Here is a 23309-nt window from a genome sequence, read left to right on the forward strand (position 1 = left end):
GAGAGTGTGGACTGAGCTGCCAGTAGAAGTGGTGAATTAGATTACAATTTCAGAATTTAAGAGAAATTTGGATAGGAGGGGTATGAAGGTCTATGGTCCAACTGCAGTTTGGGATAGGCAAATTATGAGTTTGGCATGGCCCAGATGGGCTAGGTCTGTTCTATGCTGTAGAGCTCTATGACTCTCTGTTCAAAGGTATATTTAATATCTGCCCTTACACTTCCTCCCTCACCACTATTCAGGGCCCCAGACAGTCCTTCCAGGTGAGGTGACGCTTCATCTGTGAGTCAGCTGGTGTGGTATACTGCGTCCAGTGCTCCCAGTGTGGTCTTTTATATATTGGTGAGACCCGACGCAGACTGGGAGACTGTTTCGCTGAACACCTATGCTCAGTCCGCCAGAAAAAGCAGGATCTCCCAGTGGCCACGCATTTTAATTCCACGTCCCATTCCCATTCTGATATGTCTATCCATGGCCTCCTCTACTGTCAAAATGAATCCAAACTCAGGTTGGAGGAACAACACCTTATATACCGGCTGGGTAGCCTCCAACCTGATGGCATGAACATTGACTTCTCTAACTTCCGTTAATGTCCCTCCTCCCCTTCTTACCCCATCCCTGACATACTTCTCCATCTCCCTCTGGTGCTCCCCCCGCCTTCTTTCTCCTGAGGCCTCCCGTCCCGTGATCCTTTCCCTTCTCCAGCTCTGTATCACTTTCGCCAATCACCTTTCCAGCTCTTAGCTTCATCCCACCCCCTCCGGTCTTCTCCTATCATTTCGCATTTCCCCCTCCCCCCACTACTTTCAAATCTCTTACTATCTTTCCTTTTCGTTAGTCCTGATGAAGGGTCTCGGCCCGAAACGTCGACAGCGCTTCTCCCTATCGATGCTGCCTGGCCTGCTGTGTTCTACCAGCATTTTGCGTGTGTTGTTGTTTAATATCAGAGTGTGTGTACAGTATATGATCTGAATTTCTAAGGAATTTTGGGGTGAATTTCAGATTCTAAAATTATTCTGTTCTCTTTTTTTTACTTCTTCATTCAGGAGCAATTTTGGACGTCTACCTAATCACTGACCTCAATTCTAGGAATGAGTTTCCCCTCTCTTGTGTGTCTGGCGAGCTTCACTCAGATGGATTGGAGCTTAAAATGGAAAAGGATAGTTCAATAATTAAAGTGACTCAAAATAAGTTTCGCTATGTTCGAGACCCGATGAAGCACAATCGTGTTCTGGGGAGATGCACCTGTAAGGAATGGGAACAGATGGGCATCTACTACTGTGAAGCAAGACGACAAATGGAGAAAACACATGTTGTGACAATTATTAACAGCGTTAAAGGTAATCTGTACAAACACTGATGTGAGACAAACAGAGGTGATAGTAATCACCATTGTTTTGCATTTGGCACGAGTACATGACTGTGTCATTGGGCTCCAAGAGAAGTTCAACATGCATCCAGGCCCTTTGTCCCATCAACCATCCAGCACCTATATAGTCTAATCCTAGATTAATCCCAGTTTTTAAACCAATCCACCTTCTCATCAACTCCCACCAGATTCTACCATTCCCCTGCACACTCAGGGTCTATTTAGCTTTTCTATCTGTACCTCACTGGAACCTGAGAGAAACCTGGAACACCCTGGAGGAAACGTACACAGTCTTAGGAAAAATATGCAGGCTCCGCACAGACAGCATCCGAGGTCAGGGTTGAAACCTGGTTTCTGGCACTGTTGGCCAGTGGCCCTACCACTGGATGGCCTAGTTAGTTAAGTGCTATGAATTAGGGAGGAACTTGCTGATAACTATCTTCAATTTTAGTTTTCAGTCTTACCAAAGAGCAGAAATGAATTAGACACCAAAATTGCTCATGAAAGTCACAGCCTGAAGTTAGATTTGTCTGGAGGGTCACTCAACAAATATAATAATATGCTGATTGCATCATGCATAACTCCTGAAATTCAATTTCACTACAGAAATAAGAATTCTGTACCACTTCATCTTTAATAACAAGCTGCCTTTCCATTTACTCCCTGCTTTGCACTCCCTCCCACAGCCAGTTCCCCCCTCAGTAATTAATAACCTCATACAGCCAGACAAAATAAAACATTGAACCACAAGGAAGATATCTGATTGGCATTCAGTAATTGGTAAATGGGTTGGCATTTTCATATGTAGCAAGAGACACTGAAAAACTTTGTTTTGCATGCCATCCAGACAGATGTATGTACATCGAGGTATTATTAAGGCAAAGGCAGTAACAATGCAGAATGCAGCAATAACTGTAGCAGTTACAGAGAAACTGTAGTTCAGGCAGACAAATTAACTGCAAGCCCCATGACTTGGTTGATTGAGAGAGCAAGAGTTCTTGTTTATCATATTAGAGGTCCATACAAGAGACCATAACAGGGAGACAGAAGTTTAGCATGGCAGGACAGTTTTTTTTTCAGCCTTCTGTGTCTGCTGCCCAAAGGGAAGGGAGAAGAGAAAATAACAGGGGTGGGAGGTATCTCTGCTTCTTCTGCCCAATGAGGGGGGAAGGGGGAGGAGAGAGAATGACTGGGATGGGAGGTGTCTTTGGCTGTTGGTTACTTTCCCAAGGCAGCAGAAAGTGCAGGCAGAATAAACTGGATTGTATTTAAACAGACTGGTATTTAACTCACAAAGCTTTTCTGGCAGTATTTCAGAAACACAGAATAATTACATATGAAAAACTATCAATGCCGTACCAGTTCTGTGTATGAGAAATCCTACTAATTCTATTTCTTTATCCCCCTTCACAAGGCCTGAGAAACCTTTTTTGTCCCCAAATATTAATCCAGCTCTCTTTTGAATGCTGCTAATGAATCTGCCCAGTACAAACTCTGGCAAAACCCTCCACTTGACACCATAATCATCTCATAGTGAGGAGAAACCTCAACCTCGTCAGAATTAGGCCATTTGGCCCATCGAGTCTGTTCTGCCATTTCTTCATGGCTGATCCATTTTTTTTATCTCAGCCCCAATCTCCTACCTTCCTCCGTATCCTTCCATGCCCTGACCAATCAAGAATCTATCAACCTCTGCTTTAAATAAACATAAAGGCTTGGCCTCCAAAGCTACCTGTGGCAACAAATTACACAGATTCAACACTCTCTAGCGAAAGACGTTTCTTATTTCCATTCTAAAAGGCCACACCTCTCCACATCCACTCTATCAAGGCCTTTCACCATTTGATAGGTTTCAGTGAGGTCCCCCCTCATTCTTCTGAATTTCAGTGAATACAGGTTCAGAACCATCAAATGCTCTTCATATGACAAGCCATTTGATACTGGAATCATTTTCATGAACCTTCTTAAACCGTCTCCAGTTTCAGTACATCTTTTCTAAGATGAGGGGCCCAAAACTGATCGCAATACTCCAAGTGAGGCCTCGCTTCAGCTTAGTAAAGTCTTGAATCAAAATCCAATCAAATCAAGTTCGTAACAAGACTGCATTCCTTTCCGGCCAAGGTGCAAAACATTCAAAATAGCAAGCAAACATTCAAAAATAGTGAGAAACGTAATTCAAAATATCAAGCAAAACCTATTCACTTGGGGGAGAAAAAACAAGTAGTCCAAGACCCTAAGCGACACTGTTCAGCAATCGATGATAGTCTCCCTGCAGTGTTCAGATACAAATAATGTAATCCAGCTTGTCATTCCACCACTTGAACACAGAAGGGCAGCACTGACAGGCAAGGCCAGGACCCATCCGAGCTCAACCATGCTGTAGTGCTTCCACGTCCCTCAGCTGGTCTGCCGCAGCAGGCAAGCCCAAGGCTTGAGGCCTAGTTCTCACTACAACTGAGGCTACACGTTCCCACGTCGACAGTCCCTCCACCAGACCAGGGTAACAGGCTTGCAGCAACTTAGGTTATCACTGTCCACCAGAGTCTTGCGATTGCAAGTGAAATGTCCAGGACGATCACCCACTGTTATTCTGCACTTGGCGCTTCCATGTAGCAGGCAACGACATAGTCTGCAGCCAGGTCAGCTCCGCTGTACTCAAACTGGCTCCTCCGACATCCTGGCTGACGTCTTCAACATCTCGGCCAAGCCCTTCAATACCTCGTCTGGCTTCCCTGCCGATACCTTTTCAGCCATTCTGATCAACGAGCAGTAAAGTCTGGGAGTAGCCCTGAAGTACCCAGTGTTCTTAGAGCAGAATTATCTTTGGATTGTTTTTTTTTAAAAAAACAAATTTTACAAAGAAAAAGAACCTTTGGTTGGCTTCCGAGAATCTGCTGTGTTTGCACACACCGCCATCTTACCAGAAGTTCAAAATTACATTCCTGCTTTTATATTATAGTCCCCTTGATATGAATGCTAACATTGCATTTGCCCTCCTCACCACAGACTTGTCCTCAACTTAACCCACAGGGAATCTTGCTCAAGGATTCCCAAGACCCTTTGTGCCTCAGTTTTTTGTATTTTATCTCTATTTAGAAAATGGTCAGCCCTTGTATTTCTTCTACCAAAGTGCACGACCGTACACTTTCCAACAAAGTATTCCATCTGCCATTTCTTTGCCCATTCTCCTAATCTGTCTGTCCTTCAGTAGCCTCTCTACTTCCTCAAAACTACCTGCCCCTCCACCTATCTTCGTATCGTATGCAAACTTAGCAAAAAAGCCATCAATTCCATCATCCAAATCATTAATTGATTGAATTGAATTCATTGAATTTCAGTTTATTGTCATTTAGAAACCTCAACTGCAATGCAGTTAAAAAATGAAACAATGTTCCTCCAGAATGATATCACAAAAGCACACGACAAATACCATAATTGATTAAAAAAACAGACCATGGGCACAGTAAAAATAGTCCAAAGATGTTAAAAGACTATAAGTTCGAAAGAAACCACCATAAAAAGAATTGGTCCCAATGCAGACCCCTGTGGAACAATACTAGTCACCAGCAGCCAGCCAGAAAAGGCTCCGTTTATTACCACTCTTTGCCTCCAGCCAATCAGCCACTGCTTTATCCGTGCTAGAATCTTTCCTGTAATACCATGGGCTCGTAGCTTGTTAAGCAGCCTCAGGCGTGGCACATTGTCAAATTCTTCTACACCTGCTTTGTTCCGCTTCCCAGCAGAGCAATCCCACCAGTCCCAGTCTTTCCTTGCACTCCTGCCTTATTTTGCCTCCTATGCCGTAAAGCTGCTCTTTCATTTCGCTGCCACGTACCCACATTAAGGGGTAATATACAGTAGACATATCTTTGGGATATGCGATGGAACATGAACAACCATAATAAGGAGAGAATGTGCAAACTCCACAGAGACAGTTCCAAAGGTCAGGATCAATCACGTGTCACTGGAACTGTGAGGAGCCAGCATTATAGTATTTTCAGATTTTGTTGAACAACTTCATCAGAACCAAATTTCATAAGCAAACTGAGGACAGAAGATAAATTAACATCACTAACTACATTTGGTAAATGATTAACCAATTATCACCAGCAGAGCCTGTGTTTGCAAAAGTCCTTACTTCTTTTACTAGGTGTACCAGTGTATGGTAACTCCCTACCCCCATCAGTAGTTAGCTCTGTCACTCTAACACAAAGTGTTGCTGTGTTTACTTCTCCTTCGCTTTCATTGCGAATATGCCAGTGTTTGGTAATTCCACCGTGAGGGAGGTCATTGTTTGGTAAGCTGTCTAATGACTGTTGTAGGTTTTTTTGACTTCATGAGGTGTGGCTGTAGGTGTGCCAATGCTTGATATTTCCCTAAATTCTACAAATCATCTGTCTGTTGCAGGTAATCCCCCAGCCTCCCTCACTAATGGTCTCTGTATTTGGTAACTCCTTCTCCACGTCAAGTTGTTTTACATTTTGTAACCACTCCCTCACATTCTTTGAACGTGTCAGTATTTGGAAGCTTCTGCAATTTCCCTACCTGACAACATCTTCAATACCATTGTGGTCACTCTTCTATTCCAAGCATATGATCTACATTTGGTTCTCACTAAACACCTATTCGGATTAAAAATCTTCATTTTTCAAATTCGTCAATAGTCTAACCACCCCCACAAAGCCTGTTGTCTTCAGTGCTCTAATCAAAATACTTCCCTGCTCAAGCTCTTGATCTTTCTCAGGGTCCTTCATCAATGGCCTTTCCTTCAATCGTGATGGCCCTAAACTGTTGAATGCACTTCCTAACCCCTCTACCACGGTATCGCTCCTTCCTCCTTGTGAGGCTGCCTCTAGAACCCATCTTTTCTACAAGCTTTTGGTCTGATTCAATGTTGTTTCATTCTGTGACTGTGCCAAATTTGATATTGCTCCATTGAAATATCTTGGTAGATTATGTGGAGTTAAAACGTATACGAAATGAAACTTGTCATTCTCTAAACTTTCCACTCATTGCTTTGGTATGAAAGTTGTTTTTCTCTGTCCTTCCAGCTGACTTCTACCCTAACGGACTCACAACCACAGTGAACAGGGGCGAAACTGCTTTCCTTCAAGTGCAGAAGCAGAATTTGGTAAATGAGGATGTCATGTTGAAATGCAATGGTGAGTGACTTGAGCCTTCCTGTTTGCTTCATCGTCAGACTTTCCCGCAGGAGTGAGTGTCCTGCCGAAAGTGTTGGAAGGAGCTCAGCTTAATGTCCGCACGAGGGGCATGCTTGTGTAGAGTTTGGACGGCAATTATGAATGCAGTAATGAGGCATGACATGTCAACACGTAGCATGTGATAGGTGACTGTTGCACTCTTGAGAATAGGCACTGGTTTATCAATCACTTTTAGAACAATTAAAAGAGATTGTCTCTTATTACTGGTGATATCTATTATCCAGTATAGCAGAAAAAGAGCTACAGGAATCTTAGCAATGTACACAAAATGCTGGAGGAATGCGGCAGCTCGGGCAATGTCCATAGAGGGGAATAAAGAGTTGGCGTCTTGTGCCGAGACCCTTCTGCAGGACTGGAAAGGGGAAGAAGCCCAAATAAGGAGGTGGGGGTGAGGGGAAGGAGTACAAGCTGGCAGGTGATAGGTGAAAGCAGTGAGGGAGAAAGTGGGTGGATGGGTGTGGAGTGACGTGAAAAGCTGGGAGGTGATAAATGGAAAAGGTAGAGGGCTGAAGGAGGAATTGGAGTCGGCCTTCGACTTCTAACTTCAGCCGATTGCTGCATTTCTAAATAATTGTATATTTGCCTTTCTGATTCTGTCTCCTTGTTCCTATTTACATTTTTCTTGATGTAATTCTGGATCAATGTCTCACAGCGTGTGACATCGTGTTTTCTTAGGTAGCTACGTGAGTACAATCCACACCAATGAAATAAAAAATGGGACTGTTCCCCTGGAGTTTGAAAATGCGAGTTCATCTCACACCTGTGTTTATAGCACAACAGTACTCAGTGGGAATATTCTACAAGGTGCTTTCTTCAGACTTATAGTCCGAGGTAAGTTTATCTTGAATTTGGCAAATGGCTGCATATTTGGTCCAGTAGCCCCGTGGAAACTAGACAGACAACCAAGAAGCATGAGCTCAAATCGCAACAGGGCAGCGGAGGAATTTAAAATAAGTTAATTAAATAAACCCTAGAATTTAAAAACCATAATTGCTGTCTAAAAAAACTCATCTGGGCTACAAGGTCCAATAAACTTTAGCTTATTTGTGACTCCAGACTCAGAGCAAAATGGTTTATTTTTAGCTGTCCTAAAGACAGTTTGGATTGCCATTAAGTTCATGGGAGATTTGGGATGGTCAGTAAGCGCTGGCCTCTTGGTGATGCCCAAATGTTATAATTGAATAAATTAGTATATTTCAGAAAGATGGGATTTTTATGTAAATGATGGATGAGACCATGGGAGGTACCTATCCTTAGGGTTGCTTTTTCTTTCATAGTACAAGAAAACTGAATTTAACATTATAAATAAAATCATGTTTAATAAAAGCTAATTGTTTAAACAGTTTGTCTGATTAAATTGGATAAAATCTGATTTTTTACTAAGTTTAAAGTTGCAAGAATTATTAATATATTAATGCCAATACAGTAGTGCACTCCTTTTAAGGTCTCCTCTTGTTGAATTTTGCTGAAGTTCCATTTGTTCTTGCTAATAGCCTCACGGCAGTTGGTGAAATAACAATGGGACTGTTCACAAGTTTTCATACTTTCAACAGCAGAGGCTGCTAGAGGCTGAAGAAACAGTCAAAGTATGCAACTTCCGCCACCTTCAACAGGACCCCACCACTAAACACATCTTTCCCTCTCCGCTTTCCGCAGGGATTGTTCCCTCCGCGACTCCCTGGTCCACACGTCCCTCCCCACAGATCTCCCACCTGCACTTATCCCTGCAAGCATAAATGCTGCACCTGTCCCTACACCTCCTCTCTCACCACCATTCAGGGCCCCAAACAGTCCTCCCAGGTGAGGCAACACTTCACTTGTGAGTCTGGGGTCATCTATTGCATCCCGTGCTCCCGGTGTGGCCTCATCTACATCGGAGAGACCCGACGCAGATTGGGGGACCGCTTCGTCGAGCACCTACAGACCTGTATCCGAGCACCTGTGTCCGCCACAACAGACAGGATCTCCCGGTTGCCACCCACTTCAACTCTCCTTCACATTCCCATTCGAATATGTCCATACATGGCCTCCTCTACTGCCATGATGAGGCCAAACTCAGGTTGGAGGAGCAACACCTCATATACCATCTGGGTAGTCTTCAGCCCCTTGGCATGAACAATAAATTCTCCCTCCCTTTCCCCCATCCCAGTTTCACTCTGCCTCCTCCTCCAGCTGCCTATCACCTCCCTCATGGTTCCACCTTCTTCTACCCATAGTGCTTTCCCCTTACATTCCTTCTTCACCTCTCCTGCCTTTCCCCTCCCTACTTCCCCTCCCCCACCCCTTGATCTTTCCCCTTACTGGTTTTTCACCTGGCACCTACCAGCCTTCTCCTTCCCACCTTCCCCCTACTTTCTTTATAGGGCCCCAGACCTCCCTCTTCAGTCCTGATGAAGGGTCTCGGCCCGAAACGTTGACTGTTCGTTTCTACGGATGCTGCCCCACCTGCTGAGTTCCTCCAGCGTGTTGTGTGTGTTGCTTTGACCCCTGCATCTGCAGAGTATTTTGTGTTTAAAGTATGAACAAAGCTGTGGATCTACCCATGACAATCACAGGTCTCAACCTGATATGTTGACTGTCCATTTTCTTCCAAAGATGCTGTCTGAACCCCTGATTTCTCCAATAGTATTTTTTCCCTCCACTTCCACTCAGTGGTCACTTTATTAGGTACACCAATACACCTACTCATTAGTGCAAATATCTAATCAGACAATCATGCAGCAGCAACTCTATGCATAGATGCATGTAGACATGGTCAAGAGATTCGGTTGTTGTTCAGACCAAACATCAGAATGAGGAAGAATTGTGATCTCAGTGATTTTGACCGTGGAATGATTGGAACCAGATGATGAGCTTTAAGTAGCTCTGAAGCTGCTAATCTCCTGGGGTAGACCGTAGAGTTTGCAGAGGATGGTGTGAAAAGATAATTTAAATGCCCTTTATAATTTATTAAACTGCATACAGTTTCTGTATTTTTTTATATATTGTCACAGAGTATGGTATCAGCCCTTTGACAATCTGCAATTTAATCCTAGCCTAATCATGAGACAATTTACAATGACCAATTAACAAATCAGCCAGTATGTCTTTGGAGGACACTGGAGCACAAACTCCTTTCAGGCAGCGATGGGAATTGAACCTGGGTCACCTGTGCTGTAAACTGTTGTGCTAACCACTACTCTACCGTGGCACCCCATGTGATTATTTACAATGTGGTCCTCTATATTTGTTAAACACTGTTTTCAGCCAATAAAGACTGAGTGGCTCACAGGTCCAGGAATGATTTTGATTAAAAGTTTTTATATTTTTGGGTAAACATGTGTTCAACTGTATTAACAAAAGTGCTCCATTTATATATTTTTAAGGAGTTTTTCAAAACAGCCACAGGGAAAAAATCATTGTTGTACATTTTCAAGCCCTGTATAAAGCTTATATTATATAGTAATAAGACTGCGGAAAGTTCAAGTCACAAAGCCACAGGAGCATGGAATCAGGCTCTTTGCTCCATTAAATCCACACCAACCATCAACAACTCATTTTACTCTAATCCTATCTTAATCTCACTTTTTAAAATCTTTCACATACTCACCTGTCATTTTCAGTGGTTTTGTTTTCCTGCATCACGAGCCCCAAGCCTTGTCACATCAGTCCCAAATCCCTCAGATTCAGATTTTGCTTGGCTTCTTCTCAGTCATCTAATCTATGGTAGGTTGCATATTTCCATATATCCCAGAAGGCCATTTGCTCCATGGAGTCCATTGGAGCATACCATTCAGTCCTTTTCTCATAGTTATTTCCGAGTTACCTATCCTCGTCCACATGTTGAACAATGTGGTCTCTATAACACAGACTAATATTGCAGCAATACATAATCAAATGACAAAATCTGCAAAGTCAACAGGTTAACTGTCAATAGATGCTGCATTAGTAGTCTACATCTGATACTTTAATTGTCCGTAGAAGAACATTTTCATTTTTTCCTTTCATTTATATTTCAGATCATTTGTTTTTAACTTGTTTTTGGTCCATCCACACACAGCTATTAAAATAAGTTTACGAAAAGGAAAGTAGATTTGACTAATCAAAACATTGTAATTAGCAGCATAGATAAAATCATTAAACTTTAAGCCCTGTATGCTTAACCTATATATCTTCCAAGCCATACAACAAGCCATTTAAGCCGAGCATCAAACTAATTAATCTTTGTTGCATTCCTTCAGTCATAAGTATTTCCTCCCTTGGGTTGACCAAACCTGAGCATGAAATGTGAAGAGGAATGAAACAAATAGTTTTGTCTGACTGCATGGAAGAACACATAGAAAGTTCGGAGACACAAGAGACTGCAGATGGGCGGAATCTGGAGCTGCACACAATCTGCATACTCAGAGAGCCAAGCAGCATCTGTGGGGTGTGGGGGAAGGAATTGTCAAAGCTCAGATCTCTTCAGGTCGGATCTCTTCATCAGGATTCGCACAGAAAGCTTACTAGTTGGGAACCACAGGTCTAGAATGATGACGATTTCAAAGAATAGTAAAACTTAATATTGGAAGAATTGGGGGAACTGAAAGCTGTTAAATTCCCAGGACGTGATGACCTCTATACTAGCCTTTGAGGAGTGGAATTGAGGTAATACAGACACTAATTGTCATCTTCCAAAATTATTTTGCTTCTAGAATGGTTCCCACAAATTTGAAGGTAACAACAGCAGGGAAGATGAGAGAAAATACAAACTTATAGACCACTTAGCCTGCCATCGGTAGAAGGGAAATGCTGGAATCCATTATAAAGGAAATGGTGAAAAGATTGGGGAGAGTTAACAGATTTGTGAAAGGAAAATCAAATCTGACTTACCTGAATATAGTAACGAGCAGTACAACTGAGTTTAAAACAATTTATGGAGGTTTTTTTTTAATTTTGAGGAAATTTTAATATTAAGCAAATAAGAGATTATTAAGCAAAGTTGGAGGACAGTGTGTTGAGATTAGGATACTGTTGTAGTTAAGTGATTAATTTCCCAGACAGAAAACAGCATAAACATAAATGGGTCATTTGTAAATTAGAAGGTTGTGAATAAAGGGGCACTGTATGGATTTTTACTGGAGTCACGTCTGTTCCCATCCTATGTAAGTATTTGTATGAGAGGAATTATGTGTAATATATCTAAAATTGTTAGTGATATAAAGCTCAGTGGCAATATGGGCTATGACCTATCACCAGGAGAAATAACTGAAGAAAGATACATGAACATTAACTGGTTATTGGACACTGTTCTGATATTGTACTAACATCTTCATGTTATATTACAGCCTGTCCTGATAAGAAGTGGGGCACATCATGTGATAAAACCTGCCCTGATTGTCTGAACGGAGGGATCTGTCACGAAGGTACTGGGGAATGTATCTGTGGACCAGGCTACACAGGAGAAAATTGTCAATTTGGTAAGAAAACAGATGATTAATATTGAGCAGCACTCTTATTTCATAAATCAAGCATCCATGTAGCACTGAATTTGCGACCATTCTTCAAATGAAATGTATGCACTTTATAGTGATTTAATTAACTTACTTGAAACTCAGCCCCGACACCCACAGAGTAACAAAAGTAACAGCGTAACAAAGGCTGTGCATTGGAACCACATGGGTTGGAAGCTCCAAAGTACAGGGTCAAAAATGCTGCAGAGCGTTGTAGGCTCAGCCAGCTCCATCAAGGACATCTTCAAAAGGCAGTTCCTTGGGAAGACAGCATCCATTACTGAGAACCCTCACCATCCAGGACATGATCTCTCCTGACTGCTGCCACCAGGAAGGAGGTACAGGAGCCTGATGATGCACACCCGGCATTTTAGGAACAGCTGCCTCTCCTCCACCATAAGGCTTCTGATTTCTCCATGAACCCATGAACATTATCCCACTATTTTGCTCTCTTTTTGCACTACTTATTAACGTGTATATTTAACATTATAACTTGTAGTAATTTTTCATGTATTGCACTGTACTGCAGCCGCAAAACAACGAATTTCACGACATATGTCAGTGATAATAAACCTGATTCTGATTCATCTAAAGCAGCATTGTCCAGTAAAATTCATTCACTAACCACGGGTATGGCTATTTCAAAGTTCAAAGTAAAATTTATTATCAGAGTACATGCAGTACATGTCACCAAGTACAACTCTGACTTTCTTTGTCCTGCAGGCATACGTACTTCCAAACTCTATAGAACAATAACTTTAAACAGGATTGATGAACAACAAAATGTGCAAATGCAAATATAAATATGTAGCAATAAATAACGAGAGCATGAAATAATAAGATAAAGAATCCTTCAAGTGAGATCGTTGGTTGTGGGACCACCAGAAATAGAATGAGCGTAGTTATCTGTTGTAATGTGAGTATTAAAAGTAAGTTAATATTAATCAGTAAGCTGTTGGTAACAAGAGGCTGCTTCTAGGGTCAGTGGGGTTTTTACTACCGGTATGCATTGTATGTAGTTCCACCACCCACGCCGTACAAGTTACCTGAAAGCTTCTGTATTGTAAATATCATTTGCTATCATAGATTAAGATGTTCTCTTGGCCATAAAATTGTCGAGTGGTCCTTTTGTAAAGTAGAAGTTACCACATATTTTTGGCGACGAGGATGAGATGCACCTTGCTGTAACTGGGCAGGTGGTACAAGAGCTGAGTCACTGCTTCGCCGTACTAGAAGTGGCGTGCTGGCTTTCAGTGCCGAGGGGGTAACTTCAATTTCTCCTGTAATAGGCTGAAAAGCCGCAAGCTGTGCTGCGAGCTCACTCTCAAATGTGTCCAGACTATGTCTGTCACTCACATTGCCATCGACGACTTGACCTACATGCTGCACCTTTTATTATTCATATACTGCAACAAGCGTTTTGTCTGCCTTCAAAACTGGAACAATGGGAGCCACCCACCTTGAAAACTGGACGGGCTCAATGATGCCCAGCCCTTGTAAACGTTCCAGCTCCTCCTCGACTTTGCCTTTCATGGCATAGGGCACCGACCTGGGCTTAAAAAAAGATGGTGTGGCCTCAGGGTCGACATGGAGTTTCACAGTCATGACTTTCAGTATGCCCAGCTCGTCCCTGAAAACGTCACTATACCGCTGCAGAATGTCCTCCGTTGTGTGCGCATACTTAATTTCATGCCAGTTGAGCTGGATTTTGCTAAGTCAATCGCAGCCTAAAAAACTGGGGCCACTGCCCTTAGCTATCACTAGCCTGGCTTCAGCCTTTTGACCCCCGGCTGAAATATTCACATATGACACCCTTAAATGAAGTATGGGCTGCCCCGTTTCGGTCTGAGTTTGAACTTTGACAGATTGGTGGGATCAGATTGGACCCCCATGTCCTCCTGTGGGTCTCCTCACTAATGACCAATGCAGTAGCCCCTGAATCAATCTCAAACTTAATGTCCTTTCCCCTGACAATAACTGTGACATAACATGGTTCAGGAGGTTCCTCATCCGTTTTCACCCCAAACATGTTGTAGGCACACGCAGCCTCTCCGTCTGCTTCTCCTAGGTGGTGTGTGGCTGCCTGAGTCTGCTGAGCTTTCCCCTGCCCAGGCTTAACCTCACCCTTTATGCTCCTGCACTTTTTAGCTAAATGCCCCTTTTTGCTGCAAGCATGGCAGACAGTATCTTTGAACTTGCAAACATTTGCATACTGCGTCCCTCTACACCGCAAACATTTCACCCACTTTGCCTGTTTACCAGTCTCCCTCCTGACTTGGTGCACTACCGCCGACTACGACCCTCCCATGTACTTTCTGGATATCCTTAGCATTACTAGCAGCATCTCCATGCCTAGGGCAATCTCTAGGGCTTTCTAGAAAGTCAACGGTGGGCTCCCCCCAGCAAGCGGCGTTGTGTGGCATCATTATTAATGCTGCATACTAATCTATCACGGACCACGTCATCCACCACGGCTCCAAAATCACAATGCTCTGACAGCTGCCGAAGCTTGGCCACAAAATCAGCCACAGACTAACCTGGCTTCCTGAAATGGCTGTGAAACTTGAACCGTCGGTTTTGGATTGTGGTGGTTCCCCACGAGCTTGACCAGTTCGTCATTTGGAAATCCACCTCCCCCCCCCCCCCCCCCACCCCTGGTTTCCGCAGTGCGGCTAAGTTCCTTATCAACTTGTAAGTCTTTGCCCCACACACAGTCAGGAGAGTAGAGCATTTCCTAGCCTCCACAGTAATTCCATTAGCACAGAAAAAGTGTCCCAACCTTACCCCATACTCCAGCCAGTACTCGGCTCCCTCCACAAATTCACCAATAGTCCTGAATGTAGCCATCTGAACGTGAGGCTCCTTGTCCTCTCACAGCTCCTGTTTGAAACGTGCCGACATGTCCACAAAAACAGAATGAGTGTAGTTATCTTCTCTTGTTCAATTTTAATGGTAAATTTCACATGCTATTTTAGGTAAATTGGTTCACCCTTTCCTGTGGCTATTTTAACCACAGGTGCTCTGCTGATTTCAGGAGAAACTTCCCTGCACTGTATGTGTATCATTCAACAAGTATCTATCACCATTCAATAAGTGAAGAATATAAAGAACTGAAGATGAATAAAAAGAATTGCTGACTATTTTTCTCATATTTTACACAATTTTCTCTTGTGTAAAACCGGATTCAAAGACGATAAAAATGTATTGGGGTCTCATGGCCAGTGATGCCTGTTAGCTGTATGGAACTTATTAATCAGAAATGCTATCTTGCATACTGGGATTTCCAGATCATTACCTATGACTATCAACAAATATCTTGTTTAACACAGAACTAAAATGTAAAATCATTAAGTTTGAAGTTTACAAGTTTAAAACTTTTGTTAACTCTGCAATTCAAATTATAATAATCACATCAACACAATATTACACAAAACTTGTACAGTAAGCATGCACTCAGTGTCTTCTTTATTGGATACCTCCTGTACCAATTAAGTGCCACTGAGTGTATGTTCATGGTCTTCTGCTGCTGGTGCTCATCCACTTCAAGGTTTGACATGTTGTGTGTTCGGAGATGGTCTTCTGTGCACCAATGTTATATTGTGTGATTGAGTTACTGTCGCCTTCCTGTCAGTTTGAACCAGTTTGGCCATTTTCCTCGAACCTCTCTCATTATTGGTCATTCTCACCTACAGAACCACAAGTCACTGGTTGTTTTGTTTTTGTTTTTGTTTTGCACACCATTCTCTGTAAACTCTAGATCAGGCGTTCCCAAACTGGGCTCCACAGACCCCTCACCTGGATACTATGTACTATTGCTCTAGATACTACTGAGCGTGAAAATCCCAGGACATCAGTTTTTTTGAGATAAGCAAATCATTCCACGGTCAAAGTCACTTAGATCACATTTCTTCCCCATTCTGATGTTTGGTTTGAACAACAAGTGAATCTCTTGACCATGTCCACCACATGATAGGCTGATTAGATGTTTGCATTAACGAGCAAGTACCCAATAGTAGTTTAGGTTTAATGAATAAGAGATGGGTCACATAAGCGAAGTTTCAAAGGTCAAGATGGAGGATGGGAGAGAAATCAGAATTAGGTTTATTATCACGGGCACATGTCATGAAATCTGTTATGTTGCAGTGGCAGTACAGTACAATACATAAAATATATTATAAATTACAATAATAAGTAAATACTGTATTAAAAGATTAAACGAGTAGTGCAAAATGAGAGCAAAAATAGAAAGGTAATGTCCATGGGTTTATTGCCTGTTCAAAAATCTGATTGCTAAGGGGAAGAAGCTGCTCCTAAACTGCTGAGTGTGTGTTTTCAGGTTCCTGGACCACTCCTCTGATAGTAAGGGGCAAAGGGCATGTCCTGGGTAGTAGGGATCCTTGATGATGGATGCTGCCTCAGATCAAATGGGTATTTAGGTGCAGGAAAGGAGCAGGGCAAGCCTGAGGCATGCGGGGCTACTTGGCTTGATGGGAATGGAAGCAGGGGGTGGTATGGGTGCAGATGAACATGGATCTGAGTGCCTGTGACAGAAATGTCTCCAGCTTCTTGGAAACTGCTGTTAAGGAAGATGGTGGATTGACAGAGAGGAATGTATCAGAATATGGTTGTTAATATATAAAAGAAATTATGTTATCCTTGCTATGCAGAATGTATTTGTAAGATGAAGCAGAATGGTAATGGTGTGTCTAAGTATGATCTGAGGAGAAATAAGCCAATTTGTGGTCAAGAACAGCTAAGTGCGCACTTTGCAAATTTGATGGAGTGAACAGAGGAGGCAATGAGAGATGGAGAAGTGAGAGCTAAGAGGGGGGTGCATTAAGGTTTGATTGGCTTGACAGCATCAAAGGTGGAGGTAACAGAGAAAATTAGCACTTCTGGATGCATTAGGACAAAAAACATAGAACATTGCACCACAGTACATGCCCTAGGGCTCACAATGTTGTACCGATCTTTTAAACTCTACCCTGTCCCTTCCACACACAACCCTCTATTCTTCTATTATGCATGTCCCTAAGAGTTTAATGTCCCTAATGTACCTGCCTCTACCAGGAAGTGTGTTCTACTCATCCATCACTCTGTGTGAAAAATAAATAACTTGCCTCTGACCTCTCCTATACTTCCCTCCAATCACCTTCAAATTATGTCCCCTCATGTTAGCCATTTCTGCCCTGGGGAAAAGTCTTTGGCTCTCCACTTAATCTATTTAATCCCACACATCTCTATCAAGCCAACCCTTATCCTTCTTCATTCCAAAAAGAAAAGCCCTAGCTCACCCAAACTAAGATGCTATCTGATCCAGAATTTGGAAATGTGATTGATCTTATAAAAGCTCGTCTTGTGCACTGGACTGAAACTGGTCAGACTCTCAGCAGCCCACTGTTTTTGTTTTAGTCTGCAAAGCAGGAAGATTTGGTCGCAATTGCCAAGAGGAGTGTACGCCTCGAGGGCACTGCAGTGGTTACAGGTTCTGCTTGCCCGATCCCTACGGCTGCTCTTGCGCTGCAGGTTGGCACGGGAAGAAATGTAACGAAGGTAAGTGTGGAAAATATCGTTCGCTTTACCGGGGTGCCTCGAAGTTTGTTATGCAGCGGAGGAAAGAAATATGATATTGAAAGCTGGAAGGGTGAAGTCTCAGGATTGTAAAAAAAACTGTAACAAACAAAATCTTGGTCTGATTGATGCAATGTATGATCCAAAGTTAAGCATGCACTTAAGGTGTTGATGACAGCAATAAACAAACAAAAGAATGCTAACTGGCACCTTTCAAATTATCGTGAGGGGCTTCGATCAGGCTTGCTCGAAGAAACCTCTGGCCAGTTGGTATCATTCGCATACCATCTGCAGCAGCAAGGGTCCCAGCAGACTTGACCACCGCTATACTATGATAAGGAATGCCTTCCATTCCACGTCCGGACCTCATTGCAGGAAATTTGATTACTGAGCTGTCCTCCTACCTGCATGCAGGCAGAGGCTAAAGAGCAAGGGCTCCAGAAGTAAGGACAATGAAGAGGTGGTCAGAGGAGCAATTGTGGGATTGCTTCAAGTCAGTTGATGAGGCCATGTTCACAGACGCAGAGGATCTGAATGAAGATGCCACAGTTGTCACGGACTTTGTAAACTCAGTCATGGATGAGTGCCTCTCTACAAAATCATTCAGAGTCTTTCTCAACCAGAAAAACTGGATGAACCAAGAGGGCCAGATGAATGGCATTCAGGTCTGGTGACTAAAGTACAAGAGATCCAGGTATGACCTCCAGAAAGTCAGCTCACATGTGAAGTGGCAATTGAAACTGGAATCACAGATGATGCTCGACAACTGCACTAAGGCCTTAATGCATTCAAACACCAAGGTTTTGCTCTTAGACGAGCTCAGTGCCTTTTATTCAAGATTTAAGATTGTTTAATGTCCTTTCCTATACACAAGTAAAAGAGAACAAAGTAACACAGGGCTGTGTCCAAACACCCCTCCTTTACTCTCTGTATACCCATGACTGTGTTGCCACCCACAGCTTCAATCTTCTAATTAAATTTGCTGATGACACTACACTGATTGGCCTAATCTGAAATAATAATGAAGCACCCGGACACAATGGTGTCAAGAAAACAACCTCTCCCTCAATGTCGCAAAAAACAAAGGAGCTGGTTGTGGACTACAGGAGGAATGGAGACAGGCTCACCCCTATTGACATCAATAGATCTAGGGTTGACCGGGTGAACAGCTTTAAATTCCTCGGCATACATATCACTGAGGATCTCACATGGTCTGTACATACCGGCTGTGTGGTGAAAAAGGCACAACAGCATCTCTTTCACCTCAGACGGTTGAAGATATTTGGTATGGGCCCCCAAATCCTAAGAACTTTCTATGGGGGCACAATTGAGAGCATCCTGACTGGCTGCATCACTGCCTGGTATGGGAACTGTATTTCCCTCAATCACAGGACTCTGCAGAGAGTGGTGTGGACAGCCCAGCGCATCTGTAGATGTGAACTTCCTGCTGTTCAGGACATTTACAAAGACAGGTGTGTAAAAAGGGCCCAGACGATCATCAGAGACCTGAGTCATCCCAACCATAAAATGTTCCAGCTGTTACCATCCAGGAAGCGGTACCGCAGCATAAAAGCCAGGACCAACAGACTCCGGGACAGCTTCTTCCACCAGGACGTCAGACTGACTAATTCACACTGTTACAATTGTATTTCTATGCTATACTGACTGGCCTCTTATACGTACTATTTATTATAAACTACAATGAATGGCCACTTTTAGATGGAGATGTAACATAAAGATTTTTACTTCTTATGTATGTGAAGGATGTAAGGAATAAAGTCAATTCAATTCAATTGTTACTCCAGATCAATAATAATAATAAAACCTACAATAAATATAAAAGATAGCTGATTATACATAAGTTGATTGTATCTCCATAAGGTAATGTTAGGCTGCACATAAGGCAGCTTGCAGCAAATAATAAAACAGCGGAGGAGGTGTTGATCAGCCTCATTGCTTGGGGAAAGTAACTGTTTGAGTCTGGTGGTCCTGGCGTGGATGCTACGTAGCTTCCTCCTTGATGGAGTGGGTCAAGCAGTCCGTGACAGGGGGTGTGTTATCTTTCATGATGTTACTGGCGGTTTTCCAGCACCTTGCCGGCAGGTAGGCCAATGTCAGGGATGTGCTATAGAGGCTTCCAGTCTGCGGCAGTGCAGTTTCCATGGCAGGTAGTGACGAAGCTTGTCAGGATGCTCTCTACTGGGCACCTGTACAATGGTGGGAGTAAGGATGTGCTCTTCTTGGCCTCCTCAGAAAGTAGAGGCATTGGTTAGCTTTGATGACTGTGTAGTTTGTGTTCTGGGACTATGAGATGTTGTGTGGTGTTCACTCTCAGCAGATTGAAACTGCTACAGTTTCCGCTGCTGTGCCACCAATATTAAGGGGGGTGGGGAGCATCTAAGTGTTGCGAGTTCTCTTGAAGTCGTATAACCATCCCCTTTATCTTACTGATCTTAAGGAAAAGCTTATTTACCTGCCATCAGGCCTCACTTTGGCCAACACAACATGAAGACATCTTCACAAACTCCTACAGCCCCTAATGAGCCTGTCATTTCAGGCTGATGTAAGCGCATCCTTCACGAGGGTGAGCCCACGGGACACGCCTGGCTCAGCTGGATTTCCTGACCGAGTACCTGAAGACCTAGGCTGACCAACTGGCTGGTGTCTTCACTGATATCTTTAACCTCTTTGAACACTTAAGAAAGAAATCAGGGTGTCTAAACCAAGGTATGAGGTTGCTCTAGCAGACAAGATGAAGGAGAATGCTGAAGGATTCTGCAGATATGTTAAGAGCAAAAGGATTGAAAGCTCAGAATAGTAATCCATGGGTGGAGCCAAAACAGATGAGGGGGATCTTAAATGAATTTTTTGCATTTGTATTACTCAGCAGACCAATACAGAGTCTATAGAACATAGAATAGTACAGCAGATTACAGGCCCTTCGGCCCATGATGTTGTGCCGACCCTCAGTGAGGGAAAGTGAGGCAAAGTGACATCACCTTCGTGGACTCTATACAGATTACGGAGAAGGAGGTGTTTGCTACCCTGAGGTAAATCAGGGTGGATAAATCCCCAGGATCTGACACGGTGTTCTCTCGGTACCTCCAGGAGGCAAGTGCAGAAATTGCCAGGAGCCTCGCAAAGATATTTAAGATATACTTAGCCGCAGGGGGGGTACTGGAAGATTGGAGGATAGCTAATGCCATTCCACTGTTTAAAAAAGGCTCTAACTATAAACCAGGAAATTATAAGCTGGTGAGTCTGAGATCAGTTATGAGAAAGTTATTGAAGGCATTCTTAGGAGCCGGATATATAAGTGTTTGGGTAGACATGGACTGATTAAGGATTGTCAGCATGGCTTTGAGCATGTTAGGTCAAGTCTAACCAACCTTTTTTTTTGAAAAACCAAGTTTTTCAAGGAAGGTACTGGGAAAGTGGATGGAGGCAAAGCAGTGGACGTTGTCCACATGGACTTTAGTAATGCATTTGACAAGGTTCCACATGGGAGGCTGGTCAGGAAGGTTGAGTTGTTCGGCATTCAGGATGAGGTAGTAAATTGGATTAGACATTGGCCCCAACAAGTGGAAGGTGAAACACGGGAAACTGCTGCTGCTGGACTCTGGATCGGAAAACAGACATCTGGAGGAGCTCAGTGGATCAGGCAATATCTGTGAAGAGTAATAGGCAGTTGGGGGTGTTGTGGAGAGTCTGGAGGGTTGTCGAAGGTTACAGCATGACATCCATAGGATGTAGAACTGAGCTGAGAAGTGGCAGACGGACTTCAACCCAGATAAGTCTGAAGTGATTCATCTTGGTAGGTCAAATTTTAAGACAGCATATAATATTAATAGTAAGATTCTTGGTAGTGTGGAGGATCAGCGAGATCTTGGAGTCTGTGTCATCGGACACTCAAAGCTGCTGCACAGGTTGACAGTGTTGTTAAGAAGGCGTATGGTGTGTGGGCATCCATCAAACATAGGACTGAGTTCAAGAGTCATGAGGTAATGTTACAGCTATATAGGACATCAGTTAAACCCCACTTGGAGTACTGTGTTCAGTTCTGGTCACCTCACTACAGGAAGGATGTGGATACTATAGAGAGAGTACAGAGGAGACTTACAAGGATGTTGCCTGGATTGGGGAGCATGCCTTATGAGAATAGGTTGAGTGAACCCGGCCTTTTCTCCTTGGAGTAACAGAGGATGAGAGGTGGCCTGATAGAGGTTTATAAGATGATGAGGGGCATTGATCATGTGGATAACCAGAGGCTTTTTCCCAGGGTTGAAATGGCTAACATGAGGGGTATAGTTTTAAGGTGCTTGGAGGGAGTTAGAGGGGGATGTCAGAGGTAAGTTTTTCACACAGAGAGTGGTGGGTGCGAGGAATGCACTGCCAACAAAGGTGGGAGAAGCTGATACAACAGGGTCTTTTAAGAGATTCATAGATAGGTATATGGAGCTTAGAAAAATGGAGGGACATGTGCTTGGGAAATTCTAGACAGTTTCTAGAGTAGGTTACATAGATGGCACAACATTGTGGGCTGAAGGATCTGTAATGTGCTGTAAATTTCTATGTTTCTATGATATTTTATGCTGACATCCTTCACCTGGACTAAAAGCTAGAGGGAAGATGGCTAGTATAGGTGGTGAGGGGGCAGAGTGATCAAAGAGCTGGCCGAGGCATGTGAAGAAGAAAGAGACATGAAGGAGGGAAGAGTGGAAAGAGCGACAGAGGCTGGGGCGTGGTAGACGGAGGCAACAAAGGGCTGTGAATAATGAAATCTGATGGGAAAGAAAGGTGGGGAATGAAACCAACTAAGGGGAGTGGGGTGGGCAGACGGGCACAGCAGGGGGGAGGGTGGTCTAGTGAAAGGACTGTGGCTCATGGTCAAATGGAGTGGGTGAAAGGGGGGGATCAGGGTGCCAGTAGGAGGGTGAGTGAAGGAGGAATTTGGTAGATCAGGAGGAGAGTGAAAGGGGACAGAGTGGCTGAAAATGGAGGGGCCATGATGAAGGAAGGAGGTTAGGGATGCTTCAGCTTGCCTTGTTGTTTAGACATAATCCATAAGACATAGGAGCAGAATTAGACCAATTGGCCTATTGAGTCTTCTCCACCATTTGATCATGACTGTTTTATTTTCCCTCTCAAGCCCAATTTCCTGCTTTCCCCCCCCCCACCCCGTAACTTTTGTTGCCCTTACCAATTAAGAACCTATCAAACTCCACTTTAAATATGCCCAATGACTTGGCCTTCACAGCCATCTGCAGAAATAAATTCCTCAGATTCACCTTCCTCTGAATCAAGAAAATTCACTTCATCTCTATTCTAAAGAGGCATCCTATATTCTGAGGCTGTGCCCTCTGATTCTAGGCTCCCCCACTATTGAAAACATCAACATTTGATAAGCTTCAAGAGATCCACCTCTCCCCACTCCCTGGTTTGTGCCAAAGGCAGGTGAACATTCACAGGCCGATCAGACTACTTTTTCCCTTTGAGCTGCGGGTCTACCTGTTCTGCAGGGCACATGAACAAAGGTCAAGTAAGTTCTGACTCAAAGTAGAGTTTTGTCCTTGTATAGAGTGTGGAACTTCTGATCTAATATCTGACTGTGGTACAAATGCTAATATCCTTATCTGCATAGATGCAAAATGAATCAGCAAGGTAGATTTGCCCAAA

General features: G+C 43.3%; 1 protein-coding gene across 2 annotated transcripts in view; it reads left to right on the forward strand.

Moving 5' to 3' along the window:
* tie1 (tyrosine kinase with immunoglobulin-like and EGF-like domains 1) overlaps positions 1–23309 on the forward strand; it is a 104789-nt gene that overhangs the window by 24442 nt on the left and 57038 nt on the right. For both annotated transcript variants that reach the window (XM_059983997.1, XM_059983998.1), the window contains exons 2-6: positions 1047–1340; positions 6421–6531; positions 7267–7422; positions 11898–12029; positions 17475–17615. In XM_059983997.1, the coding sequence (XP_059839980.1) occupies positions 1047–1340; positions 6421–6531; positions 7267–7422; positions 11898–12029; positions 17475–17615 (834 nt within the window). The remainder of the gene's footprint in view (positions 1–1046; positions 1341–6420; positions 6532–7266; positions 7423–11897; positions 12030–17474; positions 17616–23309) is intronic.

This window comes from Hypanus sabinus, chromosome 11, assembly GCF_030144855.1.
Source record: "Hypanus sabinus isolate sHypSab1 chromosome 11, sHypSab1.hap1, whole genome shotgun sequence".
Classification (NCBI taxonomy): Eukaryota; Metazoa; Chordata; class Chondrichthyes; order Myliobatiformes; family Dasyatidae; genus Hypanus; species Hypanus sabinus.